Below are 16,058 nucleotides of genomic sequence, written 5' to 3' on the forward strand. Positions count from 1 at the left end.
TCCACACTGTTACCAGCTGACATTGCTAAAATGTTGTCACAAGAACGTAACATGCTGTTATGGTTGTGGTGGACGATACGGAAAGCCTGAAGAACCAAATGATTTGATTTTAGTCCGAAGTCGAAGGAGTTAACTCAATTGGCCGACTTTACTCGCGTATCTAAAACAGTCTTGTTTTTCGAAATATGATTATTTTTTTTCACGTTTCGTCAATATTAGTGCCGGATGACTTACGGCACATCTAAGTGCAAGGCACAAAACTCTTTGAAAATCAATCGGCATACTTTATATATTATTACATTTAAACTTTAAAATCTTTTGTTATACTTTTTATACATATACTTTACACTCTTTTGTTCACAAGATGAAGAACTTTAACTTTATAAAAACCCTAACACTGTTTGCCAGTGTGATATCAACAAAAAAATACTGCATTCATATTCTCCTCTTCGTTTAAAAAATGGTGTTCATGATTCATGACACAACGCTTTGTGTATGATATCAATTTTACCTTTCTTTTTTCTTTTTTTTACAATTTTTAATATTCTTTTTTACAGTTTCTGTTTTATTCTTTGTTCAACGTGTTTATATTTTTGAAATACGTCTTGTGTATGATTTTTATTTTTCATCTTTTTTTAGAATTTCTGTTCATTCTTTGTTCAAACGTGTATATAACACACATTGGGAATGACTACCATCGACTTATCATATTTTCCATCCAAACGGTCCTGATTTTACACATCCGATACACAGTCCCGCGAAACTCGTAAAATATTCATTTTCCAGAGTCCCGCGTCCCAGGTCCCGAGTCCCGCATCCCTATGCTATGCATGAGTGAGCATGGTCAGCGTTTTTTACTCATTTGATGTATGATATATCTGTGACGTCACAAGGTTTTTAGATACTTGGAAGCGAGGATTTTGCGTTTAAAATCAAAATCCTGTATTGAACCCTTCCCTACTTCTACTCTTGGCACAAAAGTTTGAGATCGCGAAAATAAAGTTTTCAAATTACATGAGTTTCGAATTATAGGAGTTTGACTTTTTTCGGCCGAATTTTGGTGGGGAAGTGTTAACGGGTTTACGGCGCTAATAATTATCAATATTGTAACATCCTATGGAGTAAAACGAACCGTAGTATTTGAGAAATAACTTGCTATTTTCATGTGAAACAAGTGTTACAAATTTTTATTATCAATTTTTCTCATAAAAGTCCATGATTTTGCTCTGTCTCCTATTAATCAATCTTCTATGGTTGATCTTATCGGACATTTGCAACAGCAGAATATCAAATCTTGGATCGGTCTCAAACGTCAGTTTCTTCAGAGTCTCTATTGCGTCGTCAATTTCTTATTGCGTCGTCAATTTCTTATTACGACGGTGGGCGAAACTGGATCGTCATCAGGACAGTCATCCTTGTCATCATCAAAGATAGCATCAACATCAACAATTTCGACCTCTTTATACTCACTAACATTTTCCGCGACATACAACGGACGTGATTCATTGCTCATAAGCTTTATGTCGAAATCCACAAGGAAGTCCGCATCTAAATCCTCAGGAGCCATGTCTAATCTGACCTTACGAAGTTGGTCTAAATCCAAATTCAGCTCATCCAAAACGTCACTTCCTTACTCATATTAGCACTTTCATCATCTAAATCATTGGTCATATTCTTGAATCATCGTCTACAGCAGCTTTTCGAGCGCTTTTTGAAATTCCTGATTTTCGAAAACAGTTTACGTTTGTTGTTTTCGATACATCATCCCCAGCTGTCTTGAGCACCATCATGGCTTCTAGGATTGTTGTTTTTGACAGCTCTGTCTTCTTGTCTATCTTATGATCTTTTGAATGACAAGGGATCGGTATTTGGCCTTTAATGATCTAAAAAGAAAAAGGAAAAATTTGCATTTTAAAAACAAAGAAGTTTTGTTGGGAAGACAGCATTCAGAAACATTGATTCAGGAAAACCGTTAGAAAACTAACAAATTGCTTCATTTTCCGCATGTATTTCATTGAAAAATTTGTCACATTCTTATACTTTAATATCTATATAAAATTGTTAAAAAGGACACAAATTCAACTGTATCTTTAGAATCTCTAGATATTTTTCTTCTCCTTGAAATGAAATTGTGCACGGTATTTACAAGCCTTCTCCGTCTTCTAGATTGACCCTTTTCCCAGTGACAGTAATATTAGCAATGTTCATTGGATTCGCTCGCAAAAAGTAAAAGATTGTTTTGGCATATCGACCAGTCTTTCCTCTTTTTAAATGGCCAACAAATTTTTCATCTTTAGTTTCAGCGACAGCATATTTATCGATTTCATTTTTAGGTTCAGGTCGTGTTTGCAAACTTTTCCCCAGCACTGGTTTCCATTCACCCATGTAAGCATGGTATCCTTTAATCATTGATTCACACTTAAACTCTCTAATGATCACCAATGAAATTACATAGTTTACTTTTCCCCACATATTTCGATACTTTTTACCATATCTTTAATATGCACTGGCTGCATGCACTACCTTTGCGCTCATTCACACAACTATTTTGTGACTTTTGTTTTTTAGTAAAAAGTGAAGACCTGTAAGTGCTAATCAAAACATTCTACCTCTCATACATTGCAACGACTTCCCTGGCTATGTACAAGGATATTGAAAAAGCATTGCCAAATTAAATACAAACAAAAAAAACATGTGAAAACATACCTGATAACCCCTTTGCTGTGTACAAAAGTTGTGTTGGGTGGTAAAAATTGCAAATTGACTGCCTTTAATCCTGTGAATTCCGGGTGAGCAGGACAATTGTCAACAACCAGAATAATTTTTCTGCCTTGCAAATCGAATTGACAGTCGAGCTCTCTTACCCACTTTTCATAAAGTAGTCCATCCATCCATGATTTATTTTGAGGTCAGTATCGACAGGGAAGGTTGTGCACGTTCTTGAAGCATCGTGGCTTTGCAGACTTTCCTATCACGAACATCGGGAGTTTTCGACCAATAGCGTTGGACGCAGCCATACCAGTTAGGCGAACTTTGCTATGTTTTCCACCTACGCAACGTTTACCACGAAAATGTAAAGACTTGGAGGGCAGGAATTGGTAAAACAGACCAAATTCATCCGCATTTGATGCCGCAAAGTCTTCATATTGAAAAGCTTTTGCAAATTCTTGTGTTTTTTCTGACAAGAGTGGACCATTGATTGGGATGTTGTTTCCGCGCATTGATTTAAACCAATTAAACAGAGCGTCATTTAATTTGTCGTATTTATCTGTTTTAAACTTCCGTTGCTGTTTCAAAGGGAATTTTCAAAAACTTTGATTATTTTCTCCTTATTTTTCTTCCAGGTTGCTAGTGTGCTAGTGGGAATATTGTATTCCTTGGCTACTTCTTTTTTCAAGCGCCCCTTTTCCAGATCTTTTAAAGCATTGTACTTCAAAGTCACCACAATTTTATGGGAACGTTTCATTGTTAAAAAGTTCGAATTCCACGAGAAAGTTCGATTATTGGAAAAATTCGAATTTCATTGAAACGTTTGATTGTTAAAAAATTTGAGTTTTAGAACTTTGAACGGACAAAAATTTGATCATGTAGTTCGAATTACATGATCAAATTTTGCTCACAGGACCAGTTCGAATTATAGGAGTTTTCTTATAAGGATTTTAGTGTAAACTCGGACGGGACCGGAGAATTCGTTTGATTTATATGATTATTCGAATTATAGGAGCTCAAATTACATGAGTTCAATTGTAATTTAAAACTTGCTTGTGAAAGGTCTCACAAAGTCAGCCAGGTTCTTGTGAAGTTTTAAATAGCGATAGAGGACCTTCTTGCATCTCCGATGATAAAGTTGCTGGGAAAAAGGTGAAGTTCACCACTACCAACAACAAGTAATTTTAGCATACCCACTGGTAATAGTTCGCTTGCAACTTCAGGCTGAGCCCCTAAATATCGTATTCATCATCTGTTATTCCCCGAAATAAAATTGTTCTTATGATACCGCCATCCACTTTTCCTAAATGCGTTTCAATTGCTGATTTAATTAGAACTGGTACATTGGTGGCCCCAAAAGAAGAAGAGAATATGTACAATTAACTCTCGAGTCTTTCAATATATCCGAAAGATCGTGAACGAAAAAGACAATTTTTCACAAAGAGCTTGTGAAATGCATACTATGGAAACCGAGAAACTTGGGTGATTTAAATATGACACTTTTAATATGATATTTATTTTGTCATATACCACACTGATCCAGTAACAGTGGAAAAATATATAGATTTTTTAAATATATCAATAATGATGGTAAAACTACTAAAAGTTTAGAAGACATTTATAATAAAGCTGGGACATTAAGTCATTTCATCTCTAGCTTAGACTCCTTCGGTATCTAAATTCCATTGAATAGCACGAACTAGATTGCGAGGAACAACCAGTATAGAAAGTGTTGCGGAGAGGTTGCCAAGGCAAAGGCATTAAGGAAAGGGCACGGCAATATATTTAGCGTTGCACGGCAAAGGCAGGCAAGGAAACAGGGAGAGGAATCAGCAAGGCAGGGGTAGGCAAGACAGGGGTAGGCAAGGCATGGGAGGCACAGGCAAGGGCATAGCAGGCAGGCACCAGAAAAGGCATAGGAAAGGAAGGGATTTATTAAGAAAGGCAAGGAAAGGGAGCGACAAAGGCAGGCAAGAAAACAGGAAGAGGAATCAGCAAGGCAGGGGTAGGCAAGGCATGGGAGGCACAGACAAGGGCATAGTAAGCAGGCAACAGAAAAGACATAGAAAGGGAACGGCAAGAAAGGAACGGCAAGGCAGGGCCAGGCATTTAAATATACACTCCTTCCCCTTCTACAACTCGAAGATTACGTATATTTAATTAAGGTATTTTAAGGTCAATATACAGAATTTTATCAATATAATACAACGGGGTTGTTGTAGGTTGTTTTTGTCGATTTAAATTAGTTATTTAAATACTATTGTATCTATCGACGTTAAATAAAGAGAAAATCAAAAATCAAAAATCAGGTGCAAGATAATGTTTTTCATGCCCTGTCCAGGATTCGAACCTGGATCTCTCGTTTACGAGTGTCATAGCCATTAGACTAACAAGGCGTAATAATTATGTAATTTTGTTAATTAAATATACTTAAATATTTACACTTGTGTCTAATAAAGTAAGTAATATTGATCATTATCCATCAGTTTTTGACCTTTCGTATTAAAGGATCGTGTGTTTCAGGCTTAATCCCGAAGTTTGAGGTGAAATCAAGTAAGTTTATTAAAACAATTTTCCAGCATGCAAAGGAACGAATATTATCAGAACAAACTACCACTTTATTCTTTATTATTCCATGAAATTAACGAGTCAAGAAATTAACGCAAATTACATTTAATTAACGCGAATTTGAGAATATGCTAAATCACACGGAGCGAAAATTACGGTAACAGGCGATTTTATTTATTGTAAAAAAAGTCGGCAATTTACAGTATTTTAATCAACGAGTCATGAAATTAAAAGTCTTTAAATTAACACGAATTTTGACAAACCGGTTTACACGCTTTTTTTATAAGAATATTGTTTTTTCGTTTCAGCCTCAGTATCCTTAGCTTTTTGACAAATCTCAGTTGAGCCTGGGTATATTCTTAGGATATTTCTAATTTTAACCCATTTCTCAGCCTCGATATTCTTATAATTATATTCTTATAAAAAAGCGTGTAAAATCATAACTGGGTAATTTCATGGAATAAGGTAATTACGCACATTATATGCAGAATCTTGGAACAAAAACGCAAGACACAAATAATATGACAAAACGCAAATTGTTTTATAATAGCTTAATAAAGAATTTTATAACCTAAAGTTATGCTTGCAAGACACAAATATAGGTGTTGGTGGTTTGAATTGATGACAGATTTTAAGTCATCAATATACAAAAGAAAAAGCAGGGGCCCAACACAAATCCCTGCGGCAAAGGTAAAAAGTCAGGATATATATATATATATATACATCATAGTATACGGAATATAATATCCTTAATACTGCAATGTATAGCTATATGTGCAACATAATTAATGTTTTTCCTAGCCCTGTCCAGGATTCGAACTTGGATCTCTCATTTATAAGAGTGTCATAGCCATTAGACCAACAGGGCATGAATGCATATATACTTTTATAGTTGCACATTATAGCCACACATGTACAGAAAGTCTGACATATAAAAACATCATTTAGTTTTCTTTATACAAGTGTCTCAGAACTGCAATATTAACCACAACAGCAAAAAACAAATCAAAATATAAAAATATATAACCAAAATGAGTCAAAACTTTGTACTCTCTGCACACCATATGTTACTTATGTTAACTTTTGAAGTTGTAGCTTCACGCCTGTCGTGGACGACAGACGTCAGTCACTTTTTCCTCTTCTTCTACTTCATTTCTAGAGAGAGGAGGATGAGGGTTAGATCGAACTACAGTGACTATACTGTTTTCTGAGGCTTTATATATGGAGAATTTTTACTCACAAATTTTTATATGTCATGGTGCTTCTTTATTAGCAAAAACACAGTCTATTCTGGACACAATATTCTATATGGGTCAGTGACACATTTTATTTAGAACAAAACAAATCAGAAGATGCTACAAAACGTTACGAAGGATTTTTCTTATGCGAATTGGATGGCAAATTTGCAGGCGAAATGTATTTGAGCATGCACATTTTTATTTGTGTTATTTTGCTTCGAAAAGTTTGCTTAACTGAAAAGTAGAAACAAGGTTCTTTTTTCATGTAAATATACATCCTAACAAAGTTTTATCCTAACATAGAAAAAATAACAAAAGAAGTCTTAATTCAAAATATATATATACTCAATAAAATGCATAACTATAAATTCAAATAAAAGCTCAATGTTGTTCAATGTTTATATATATTTGAAGATTTTCTATGTTTCTATGTTATTTTTTCTGTTATTATATAGATGTTTGAAGATTTTCAGGACATGTTAATGATTGCACAAGAACCACTCCTTAGAAATTAAAAAAAATTGTTACTAGAAAATATGGATGTTGGTGTTAATCCTGATATATATATATAGAAATAATTTCAGTTTCTATAACATGACTCGCACTAGTGTATAAAATTAATTTGAAGACACATGATCCTGTTGCTGTATTAGCGAAAGAGTAGTCTGTTTGGAACGCCAAATAGTCTATGGGTCTACATTTTGTTTAGAATCCGACGACTACAAATTTATATACATGTTAAACAAAAATTGCATCCAGCACCGTGTTGCCCCAGTGGTAGCTAAATATTTACTCCTCTGGGTGTTTGGTGATGCCTCTTAATTTCTAGCTAGCTCCACAATCATATGACTCTCCTCCCCCTGCCCTCTCCCCAACACTTCTCTGTCATCCAATCTTGAAAAAAATTACCTTTGGTGTCGGTAACATGTGACCATGTCAATGTCTATATAAATATTGACAGGAAGTATTTAGAGAGTAATGAACATTGAACTGTTGTATTTATTGTTTATTGTTTGTTTTCAGATTCAACATTGCATACTAATAAATAAGCAAATGGTTTCATTCCTATCTATGTTGAATCTTTTAATCTTCAAGTGAAACGCCTCGACATGCCATCAGTTAGTTGTCCAGTGCCTGGCTGCACCTACACCACGCCAGACCTCGATGCTGTCATCATTGCTGCACTACTGACAACCCATGCTACCACGCATTCGAATCAACCTACATCGGTATCACCCACGGCCAAGATTGAACGAGTGAGACGTCCCACTGTTACTTTAGCCGGAACCTCTGAGGATTGGAAATACTTCCTGACCCGCTGGATTGAGTACAAGACCGCTACCAAAATCACAGGTAGAGATGCTGTTCTCCAACTCCTTGAATGCTGTGACGAGCAGTTGCGCAGATACCTCACCCGATCCACCACTGGCATGTTGGCCGAAAAAAGTGAGGATGTCATCCTTGCTTCAATGAAATCACTCGCTGTCAGGGAGGAAAACGTTATGGTTGCACGAGTTGCCTTAAACAATATGAATCAAGATCCTGATGAGCCAATAAGATTGTTTGGGGCTAGATTGAAAGGTCAAGCTGGTGTATGTAAATATGTTATTCCCTGCCCCTCGTGCAGCCACGACGTGGACTATACCGAACAAATATTATGTGATGTTCTTGGTCGTGGTATCTCCGACCCTGATATTCAGCTGGAGCTTCTTGGACATACGAACCAGGACATGTGTTTGGAAGAAGTGCTCAAATTCGTTGAAACAAAGGAGGCAGGGAAACGTTCTGCAACACGCCTCATCGATCACCACCAGGCTGGTGCCATCCATAGCCAGTACAGAAGGGGTAAACGAGACTCCTTCAATAAGCCAAAAGAAGACAATGACACCAACCGTGATACCAAACGCGATTCTGGTTCAAAATGTGGGTACTGCGGAACAAACTGCCACAGCACTAGCGCACCACGATCCCGTCAATCCACATGTCCTGCATATAATCACAAGTGTGGGAATTGCCAACGTCTGCATCATTTTGATCACGTGTGTAGGAGCGAAGATCGAAAAAACAAGGAGAGAAAGCCTGGTAATGCTGCAGTTGTCGAGGAATCCAGCACGATATTCAACTCACTATGCTCATTGAACACAGCATCTGCGGATCATGTTGATCACCACTGCCACAACAAATCTAAAGATGTTTGGAAGAAAAGTCCATCTCCTCCACAACCGTTTCTCGATTTGTCCGTGCGTATCGTGGAAGATGACTACAGCGAGCTGGGTTTTAAATTTCCACATGGTACTAACGAGTCAACTATCACCATACCGGCAATGGCAGACACCGGCTGCCAAAGTTGTCTCATTGGTTACAAATGGATTCAGCGATTCAACCTTTCTAAAAGTGATCTCATCCCGGTCCGAATGAAAATGGACGCCGCCAATGGACAATCTATCAAAATATTAGGGGCTATCGTCATCCGCATCGCTGGTATCAATTGCCACGGGTCACTACAAGAAACGAAGCAGTTTACGTATGTGACTAACGACTCTGACAAGTTTTACCTCAGTAAGAGTGCCTGTGTAGATCTTGGCATTGTATCACCTGAATTCCCTATGATTGGTGCGAATACCATCACTGTACCTGATCCAACTAATGAGTGTTCATGTCCAAAACGATCAGCACCGCCACCACTTCCTACCGAACTGCCATATCCACCAACAGAGGAGAACCGGGAAAGATTGGAGCAATGGCTTCTTAACTATTATAAAAGCAGCACCTTCAATGTATGCGAACATCAACCTCTGCCATTGATGTCCGGGCCACCCATGAAGCTGATGATCGATGAGAATGCTGAGCCGACTACACATCATTCGCCAATACCTGTACCGATCCACTGGCAAGAACAAGTAAAAGCCGACCTAGACCGCGATGTAGCTCTTGGAGTTATTGAACCAGTGCCCATTGGTGAACCCGTGACATGGTGCCACAGAATGGTAGTGTGTCCAAAAAAGAGTGGCAAACCGAGACGCTGTGTTGACTTTCAGGCTCTTAATAAACACGCTACCAGAGAAACTCACCACACACAATCACCATTCCATCAGGTTCGCACGGTACCCCACCACACCAAGAAGACCGTATCAGATGCTTGGAATGGGTACCATAGCGTTCCTCTTTGCAAGGAAGATCGCCACTATACAACTTACATCACACCGTGGGGTCGCTACAGGTATTGTACCCTACCTCAGGGCTACATTACATCTGGAGATGGTTATTCTCGAAGGTTTGACGCCATTGTATCAGACTTTCCCGACAAAATCAAGGTAACCGATGACTCTCTTTTATGGGCTACCGATATCGAGAAATGTTTCTTCCACACTTGCAAATGGTTGGACACTTGCGGGAAAAACGGAATTATTCAAAATCCCTCAAAGTTCAAATTTGCCCATGATGTGGTGGAGTTTGCTGGGTTTGAAGTTACCCCTACCAATGTCCGTCCAGCACCAAGCCTTATGCGAGCCATTGCCGATTTTCCTGTACCGCAAAATATAACAGACATCCGTTCCTGGTTCGGTCTGGTCAACCAAGTAGCATACACATTCAGTATGACGGACAAAATGCTACCCCTACGCGAATTGCTGAAACCTCAGTCTTCGTTTCAATGGAGCGATGAACTCGACGAAATATTTGCTGCCTCTAAATCAAAAATCTTAAGTGAGATTGAGGAAGGTGTACGCATATTTGACAAGTCAAGGCTCACATGTATAGCAACAGACTGGTCAAAGAACGGAGTTGGTTTTTGGCTGCTCCAAAAACATTGCCTATGTGAAGGGAAATCTCTCTTCTGTTGTCGTAGTGGTTGAAAGGTTGTGTTAGTTAGCAGTCGGTTCACTCACCCAGCTGAATCCCGTTATGCACCAATTGAAGGTGAGGCATTAGCCGTTGCACATGCGTTGGACAAGTGTCGATATTTTGTTTTGGGTTGCAAGGACCTAATCATTGCAGTCGATCATAAGCCGTTGCTCGGACTCTTTACAAACAGATCCCTGGAAGACATACCTAACAACCGATTGCGGAATCTTAAAGAACGCACACTGAGGTATCGTTTCACCATGCAACATATTCCTGGCCTGAAGAATCGAGTTCCAGATGCTCTGTCGCGCCATCCATCTGGCGACCCGTCTCCGGAACAACTGGTATTACCTGACGACATTTCGTTTATAGCTGCTTCATCGGCATTGAATTCCCTTAAATCCACAACCTGGGAGGATGTTCGTCAAGCAACTACAGCCAACGTCGAAATGCGAGATCTAGTTCATACCATTGAGTCTGGCTTACCTGAACACCAGACGGAGTGGCCCCAGAAATTGCAGGTATATCATCAATATCGCGATCAATTGTCCACTGTTGATGGAGTCGCACTTTACAAGGACAGGGTCATCATACCTCCATGCCTACGGCCTAACATACTATCCAGCCTTCATGCCGCACACCATGGTGTCACATCGATGAACTTGAGGGCCGAATCTTCCATCTTCTGGCCAGGTCTATCTGCAGATATCGTAAAGTTACGTCAGGGATGTCAAAGCTGCGACCGTATTGCTCCATCGCAACCATCAGCTCCGCCGAAGCCTCTGCAATATCCTGATTATCCGTTTCAGCAAATCTGTGGCGACTTCTTTCATTATGCCGGCCACAACTATCTTGTCTGCATTGATCGATACTCCAATTGGCCGATTGTTGAGGAGGCTAGAAATGGTGCGAAAGGATTAATCGACTGCCTCCGCCGAACATTTGTAACCTATGGTATACCGGACGAATTCTCCTCGGACGGTGGACCTGAGCTGTGTGCATCCTCCACGTCCACTTTCCTGCGTAACTGGGGTGTCCACCACCGAATATCATCAGTTGCGTATCCACACAGCAATTGTCGAGCTGAAGTTGGTGTGAAAACAGTAAAACGTATGCTAACGGATAATGTTTGTTCTGATGGGAACCTTGACACAGACGCATTTCAAAAAGCCATGCTACAATATAGAAACACGCCAAATCAAACCACCAAGTTATCACCTGCAATATGTTTGTTTGGACGACCCATCAAGGATTTCGTACCCATCTTGCCAGGTAAATACCTCCCCCACCCTACGTGGGTGAGTGTCCTTGAAGATCGCGAAAAGGCACTAAGGCGTCGTCATATGGCCATCGCTGAGAGACTGTCTCTGTATTCTAAGCAGTTGAACCCACTTTGTGTGGGAGATCAGGTGCGAATCCAAAATCAGACTGGTCTCCATCCTCTTCGATGGGACAAAACCGGCTCGATTATCGAAGTTCGCCCGCATGACCAATATGTGGTTCGAATTGATGGATCAAGACGGGTGACACTACGTAACCGTAAATTCCTTCGGAAATTCACACCTGTTCGGCCAAACTTACCATTGGACCAGCTTACAGCCTCTAGGCCGCCAATCACCTCTAAAGCTGTGGAACAACCCATCGATGACAGCCGCTCCACTCAAGACTTGCCACAGGGATCTACACCACCCCTCTTAAATCCGACCGACAACACTCCGCCTCCACAAGCATCGCATGATAGTGACACATACTTTGGTCCTGACCAGCCAGCTGCTGACAACCGTTTGGATGTACCGACCGCCTCCTCGTCACCGCCTTATCCGTCCCCGGTTCGTCGATCTACAAGAGAACGTCGGCAACCATCTCGTTTCGAGGACTATGTTATGAACTAATACATTTAATCGTCATTATATACTGCACATCTCCTAATGACTGGGGGGAGATAGAGAGTATTGAACATTGAACTGTTGTATTTATTGTTTATTGTTTGTTTTCAAATTCAACATTGCATACTAATAAATAAGCAAATGGTTTCATTCCTATCTAGTATTATATGTGGAAAAATTAGCGATGTTCTTTTGTTGATTTTGCTAAGTTTTTTTAGTCATTCTTTATATACATTTAAAAAATTTGTCAAGAGCCAACACATTTTGTGGAGCTGGATAAAACTACAAAGTAGTTATGTGATGGACATCACTCACTGTGTGCAGTAGCAGCTAGCTAGCTCAAAAATCCGTCCTAAAGTCTTAGGACGGATTTTTGAGAATTCTCTTATGATCTTCTTCATCTAGCATAAGAGAAAACTTAATAAGCATTTTTATGCTAGTTAAATTGGTAGTTTTATGCTAGCTTAGCTGCTACTGTTGTGCTAGATAGCTTTAGGTGTATTTAAGGGGTTTTCACAACCTTTAAAAAACAGTGATCATAACCTCCACTTCTTTCTTGAAAAATCTCATCATTTCGCTTCTAGCTGGCTGACTACGTTTAGCACCATCTTTAAAACACAACAAAAACTCCATCGCCGTGCCAAAAACACGTTGTCTCGCTCAATCAGATATTTACGAAAATTTACCAACAAATGACCAGATAAAATTACTGGGCAACACTGATAAAATGGCAGACTTTTTTATAAATTTGATGTATAGGGACGAAATCGTATAGAAATCCTATATACTCTCCACCGTGCTTACTTTTCACTTATATTTGGATTATTTAATGAGGAAATGGGCTTCGCTACGCTCCGTGCGCTGGCGCGCACTCCGCTACTCTCCGCAATCATATATACTCTCCACCGTACTTCCTTTTTCTTTTATATTTGGCTTATTTAATGAGGAAATGGGCTCCGCTTCTCTCCGCAATCAATATAGAAAGAGTTGCGGAGAGGTTGTTAAGGCAAAGGCATTAAGCACGGCAAGGAAAGGGCAAAGGCAGGCAAGGAAACAGGAAGAGGAATCAGGAAGGCAGGGGTGGGTAAGGCATGGGAGGCACAGGCAAGGACATAGTAGGCAGGCACCAGAAAAGGCATAGGAAGGGTAGGCAAAAAAAGGCACGGTCAGTGCTGGCAAGGAAAGGGAACGGCAAGGCAGGGGTGCATGACTTTAATAGAATATATCCACCTTACAACTCAAAGATTGTGTATACTCAATATATCTAAGATAAGTATCATATTAGTCCAGGAGTATAGAAAGTATTGAGGTGCAATTATTTCAAATTCAATATCTCAAAAAAAGTCTCAAATTTATCTCAGGTCAATATACAGTGAATCATGTTAGCAGAATTATGTGCCATTACAAGTATTTAAACATTCGGTCATAACGCCATATGATTTTTTGATAAATCTGAGATTAACTTGATTCCAATGACAACAACATTAAAAAGTCAAGATATGGAAATAATCAGAGAATTCCACGAGAAAGGCAAAAAAAATTTAAAAAACGTCTTTTTTAGTTTCTTGTGCCTACCAGGTATGTCAGCACAAAACTTTTTACCATAAAGTGATAGATCTATTACAAAAAACAAAGCACTTTTGGGCTCTATAAATGAAAGTGACAAATCTACAACTCAAAGATTACCTATTATATGAAAGATTACCTATTATATTTCTCATTTGCATGAGTGTCATAGCCATTAGACCAGCAGGGCATAAATATATATATATATAAAACTTTACAGGTGAACATTATATACACTTAGGAATTTACAGCACACAGCCTAGTTAATTAACCTTTTGAGAAATGCTGGTTAAGCCACAAGTAACTGTGTTACCTGGCGTAAAACGTTTGGTGGAACAGTTAATACAAATTGAAAACTGTACCACACATTCAGGTGGAGCGCCTTAGTACAGATGTGCAGTATATCGTAAATCGAGTGAAACACACAACATTTAAGGTGTTTCGGGTGTAATTATATTTATCCTTTAGCTTGAATAAAAACACAATTTACATATTGTGCTATGTCATAGCGAAAACAGTCAGCAAACCTTTTTTATTTTTCACAAAATGTTCCCGGTAAAACTTAAAATATATGTACTTTAATCTGTGGTGCGCCATTAGTATAGGCAAAAAAACCCTTTCAAAAAAACTTTAGCACAACTTCTGTTAAATAGAAACACAGGTAATAGCTTGTCGTTAACACTAGGCTGAGTGATTAGTACAGATATACTGTGGCGCACATATACGTTTCGACATAATATCCCTTTCCGAAAAATATCCTAACTTTGGTTCAAATAAACAGACAGTAAACACCCTGTTGTTATCCTACACAGCTAAAACAGTCATTCAGCAATTTTATTTTGCGGAAAAGTTTTTGTAACATTTAAAAATAAAAACACAGTTTAAAACCTGTTATTACACTCCTAAAGCAAAAAGAATCCTGCAATAGTTTATGGGAAAAGTTCTTGTGCAAGATCAAATATTAATCGTGAAATCGGATAGCCGTAATACATTTTTCCAAAAAACTTTACTGCAACTTCGGTTACCCTGCATGACAATAAAAAATTCTTATTTCCAACTGAGCAGAAACTTTAAAATAATAGCAATTAATTAGACTATTGAGAAATTAAATAAGAAATACATGTTTCAATACATGTTGATTATTGCACGAGAACAGCTTGTCAGAATTTAAAAAGCCTCTTAACAGAAAACGTAGACGTTGATAATAAAGTTAGAATTTAAAACGCCTGGGTAATAACAAATGCAGATGTTGAAAAATTAAATAATAAAACAGGTATGTTGCACATCCATATAGGTTTAATACCATTTCAAACCAGACATAATCAACATTCAATGTGGCACAGTTTACAAAGCGTATAAATCGCGCCAGGTGTTATAGTTACTTGTGACTAAACCAGATTAGCTTAAACTTCTGTTAAATAGAAACACAGGTAACAGCTTGTTGTTAACACAGGGCTGAGTGATTTGTACAGGTAGCTATACTGTTTCGCACATACGTTTCGGCACAATACCCATTTCTAAAAAACTATCCTAACTTCAGTTCAAACAGACAGTTAACAACCTGTTCTTATCCTACGCAGCTAAAACAATTTTATATACTTTGTGGAAAATTTTGTAACATTTAAAAATAAAAATACAGTTTATAACCTGTTTTTACCTTCTCTAAGCAAAAAAACCCCGCAATATTTAATGGAAAAAGTTTCTGTTAAAGATTAAAAATTAAACACGGCACTATGATTGAGTGTATTATCTCACTCACTGTGTATTATATGTAGAGCTATAGCTAGCTATAGCCAGAAAATCTATTTCTTTGTAGCTAGCTAGTTTTATACTAGCCATTATGATATTGCTTGATCTTTTTTATGCTATTAGCTAGCTAGCTCTATGAGATCGCCGTACCTTGAAGATCTTGAAGAGATAGCTGATGCCTATGAGATCCGAGAAGGAAAGAAAAAGGTGCATATCGACAGAGCGTACCAGTGCGGCATTGCGGTGTACCAGCTGGCCAAATTGCGCATGCTTAGGTTCTATTATGACTTCATCGACAAGTACGTGGATCGTCGAGACTTTGAATATATTTACATGGATACGGACAGTGCCTATTTTGCCATCTCTGGAGAAGAGTTGAGAGATGTCGTTCGCCCTGAGCTGCTGAAGGAGTACGACAGAGACGTAAAAAATTGGCTCGTCACCGATAACTACTCGAGTCGAACAGGAGGGTTATTCAAACCTGAATTTATAGGGTTTA

The 16,058-nt window shown here is 38.6% G+C and overlaps 2 protein-coding genes across 2 annotated transcripts; both read left to right on the forward strand.

Moving 5' to 3' along the window:
• Positions 1-4,800: 4,800 nt before the first annotated feature.
• LOC130613862 (uncharacterized) lies at positions 4,801-10,373 on the forward strand. The gene is made up of 3 exons (XM_057435221.1): positions 4,801-4,931; positions 5,019-5,967; positions 6,612-10,373. Exon 3 carries the CDS (start codon positions 7,625-7,627, stop codon positions 10,367-10,369), a length of 2,745 nt encoding a protein of 914 aa, XP_057291204.1. The 5' UTR covers positions 4,801-4,931; positions 5,019-5,967; positions 6,612-7,624; the 3' UTR covers positions 10,370-10,373.
• Positions 10,374-10,418: 45 nt separating this feature from the next.
• On the forward strand, positions 10,419-12,250 carry LOC130613454 (uncharacterized protein K02A2.6-like). The gene is made up of 2 exons (XM_057434796.1): positions 10,419-10,433; positions 10,496-12,250. Exons 1-2 carry the CDS (start codon positions 10,419-10,421, stop codon positions 12,248-12,250), a joined length of 1,770 nt encoding a protein of 589 aa, XP_057290779.1.
• Positions 12,251-16,058: the final 3,808 nt, after the last annotated feature.

This window comes from Hydractinia symbiolongicarpus, chromosome 11 (assembly GCF_029227915.1).
Source record: "Hydractinia symbiolongicarpus strain clone_291-10 chromosome 11, HSymV2.1, whole genome shotgun sequence".
Taxonomy (NCBI): domain Eukaryota; kingdom Metazoa; phylum Cnidaria; class Hydrozoa; order Anthoathecata; family Hydractiniidae; genus Hydractinia; species Hydractinia symbiolongicarpus.

Coding starts and splice junctions, on each gene's coding strand:
- LOC130613862 (XM_057435221.1), top strand. CDS start 7,625: ATGCCATCAGTTAGTTGTCCAGTGCCTGGCTGCACCTACACCACGCCA.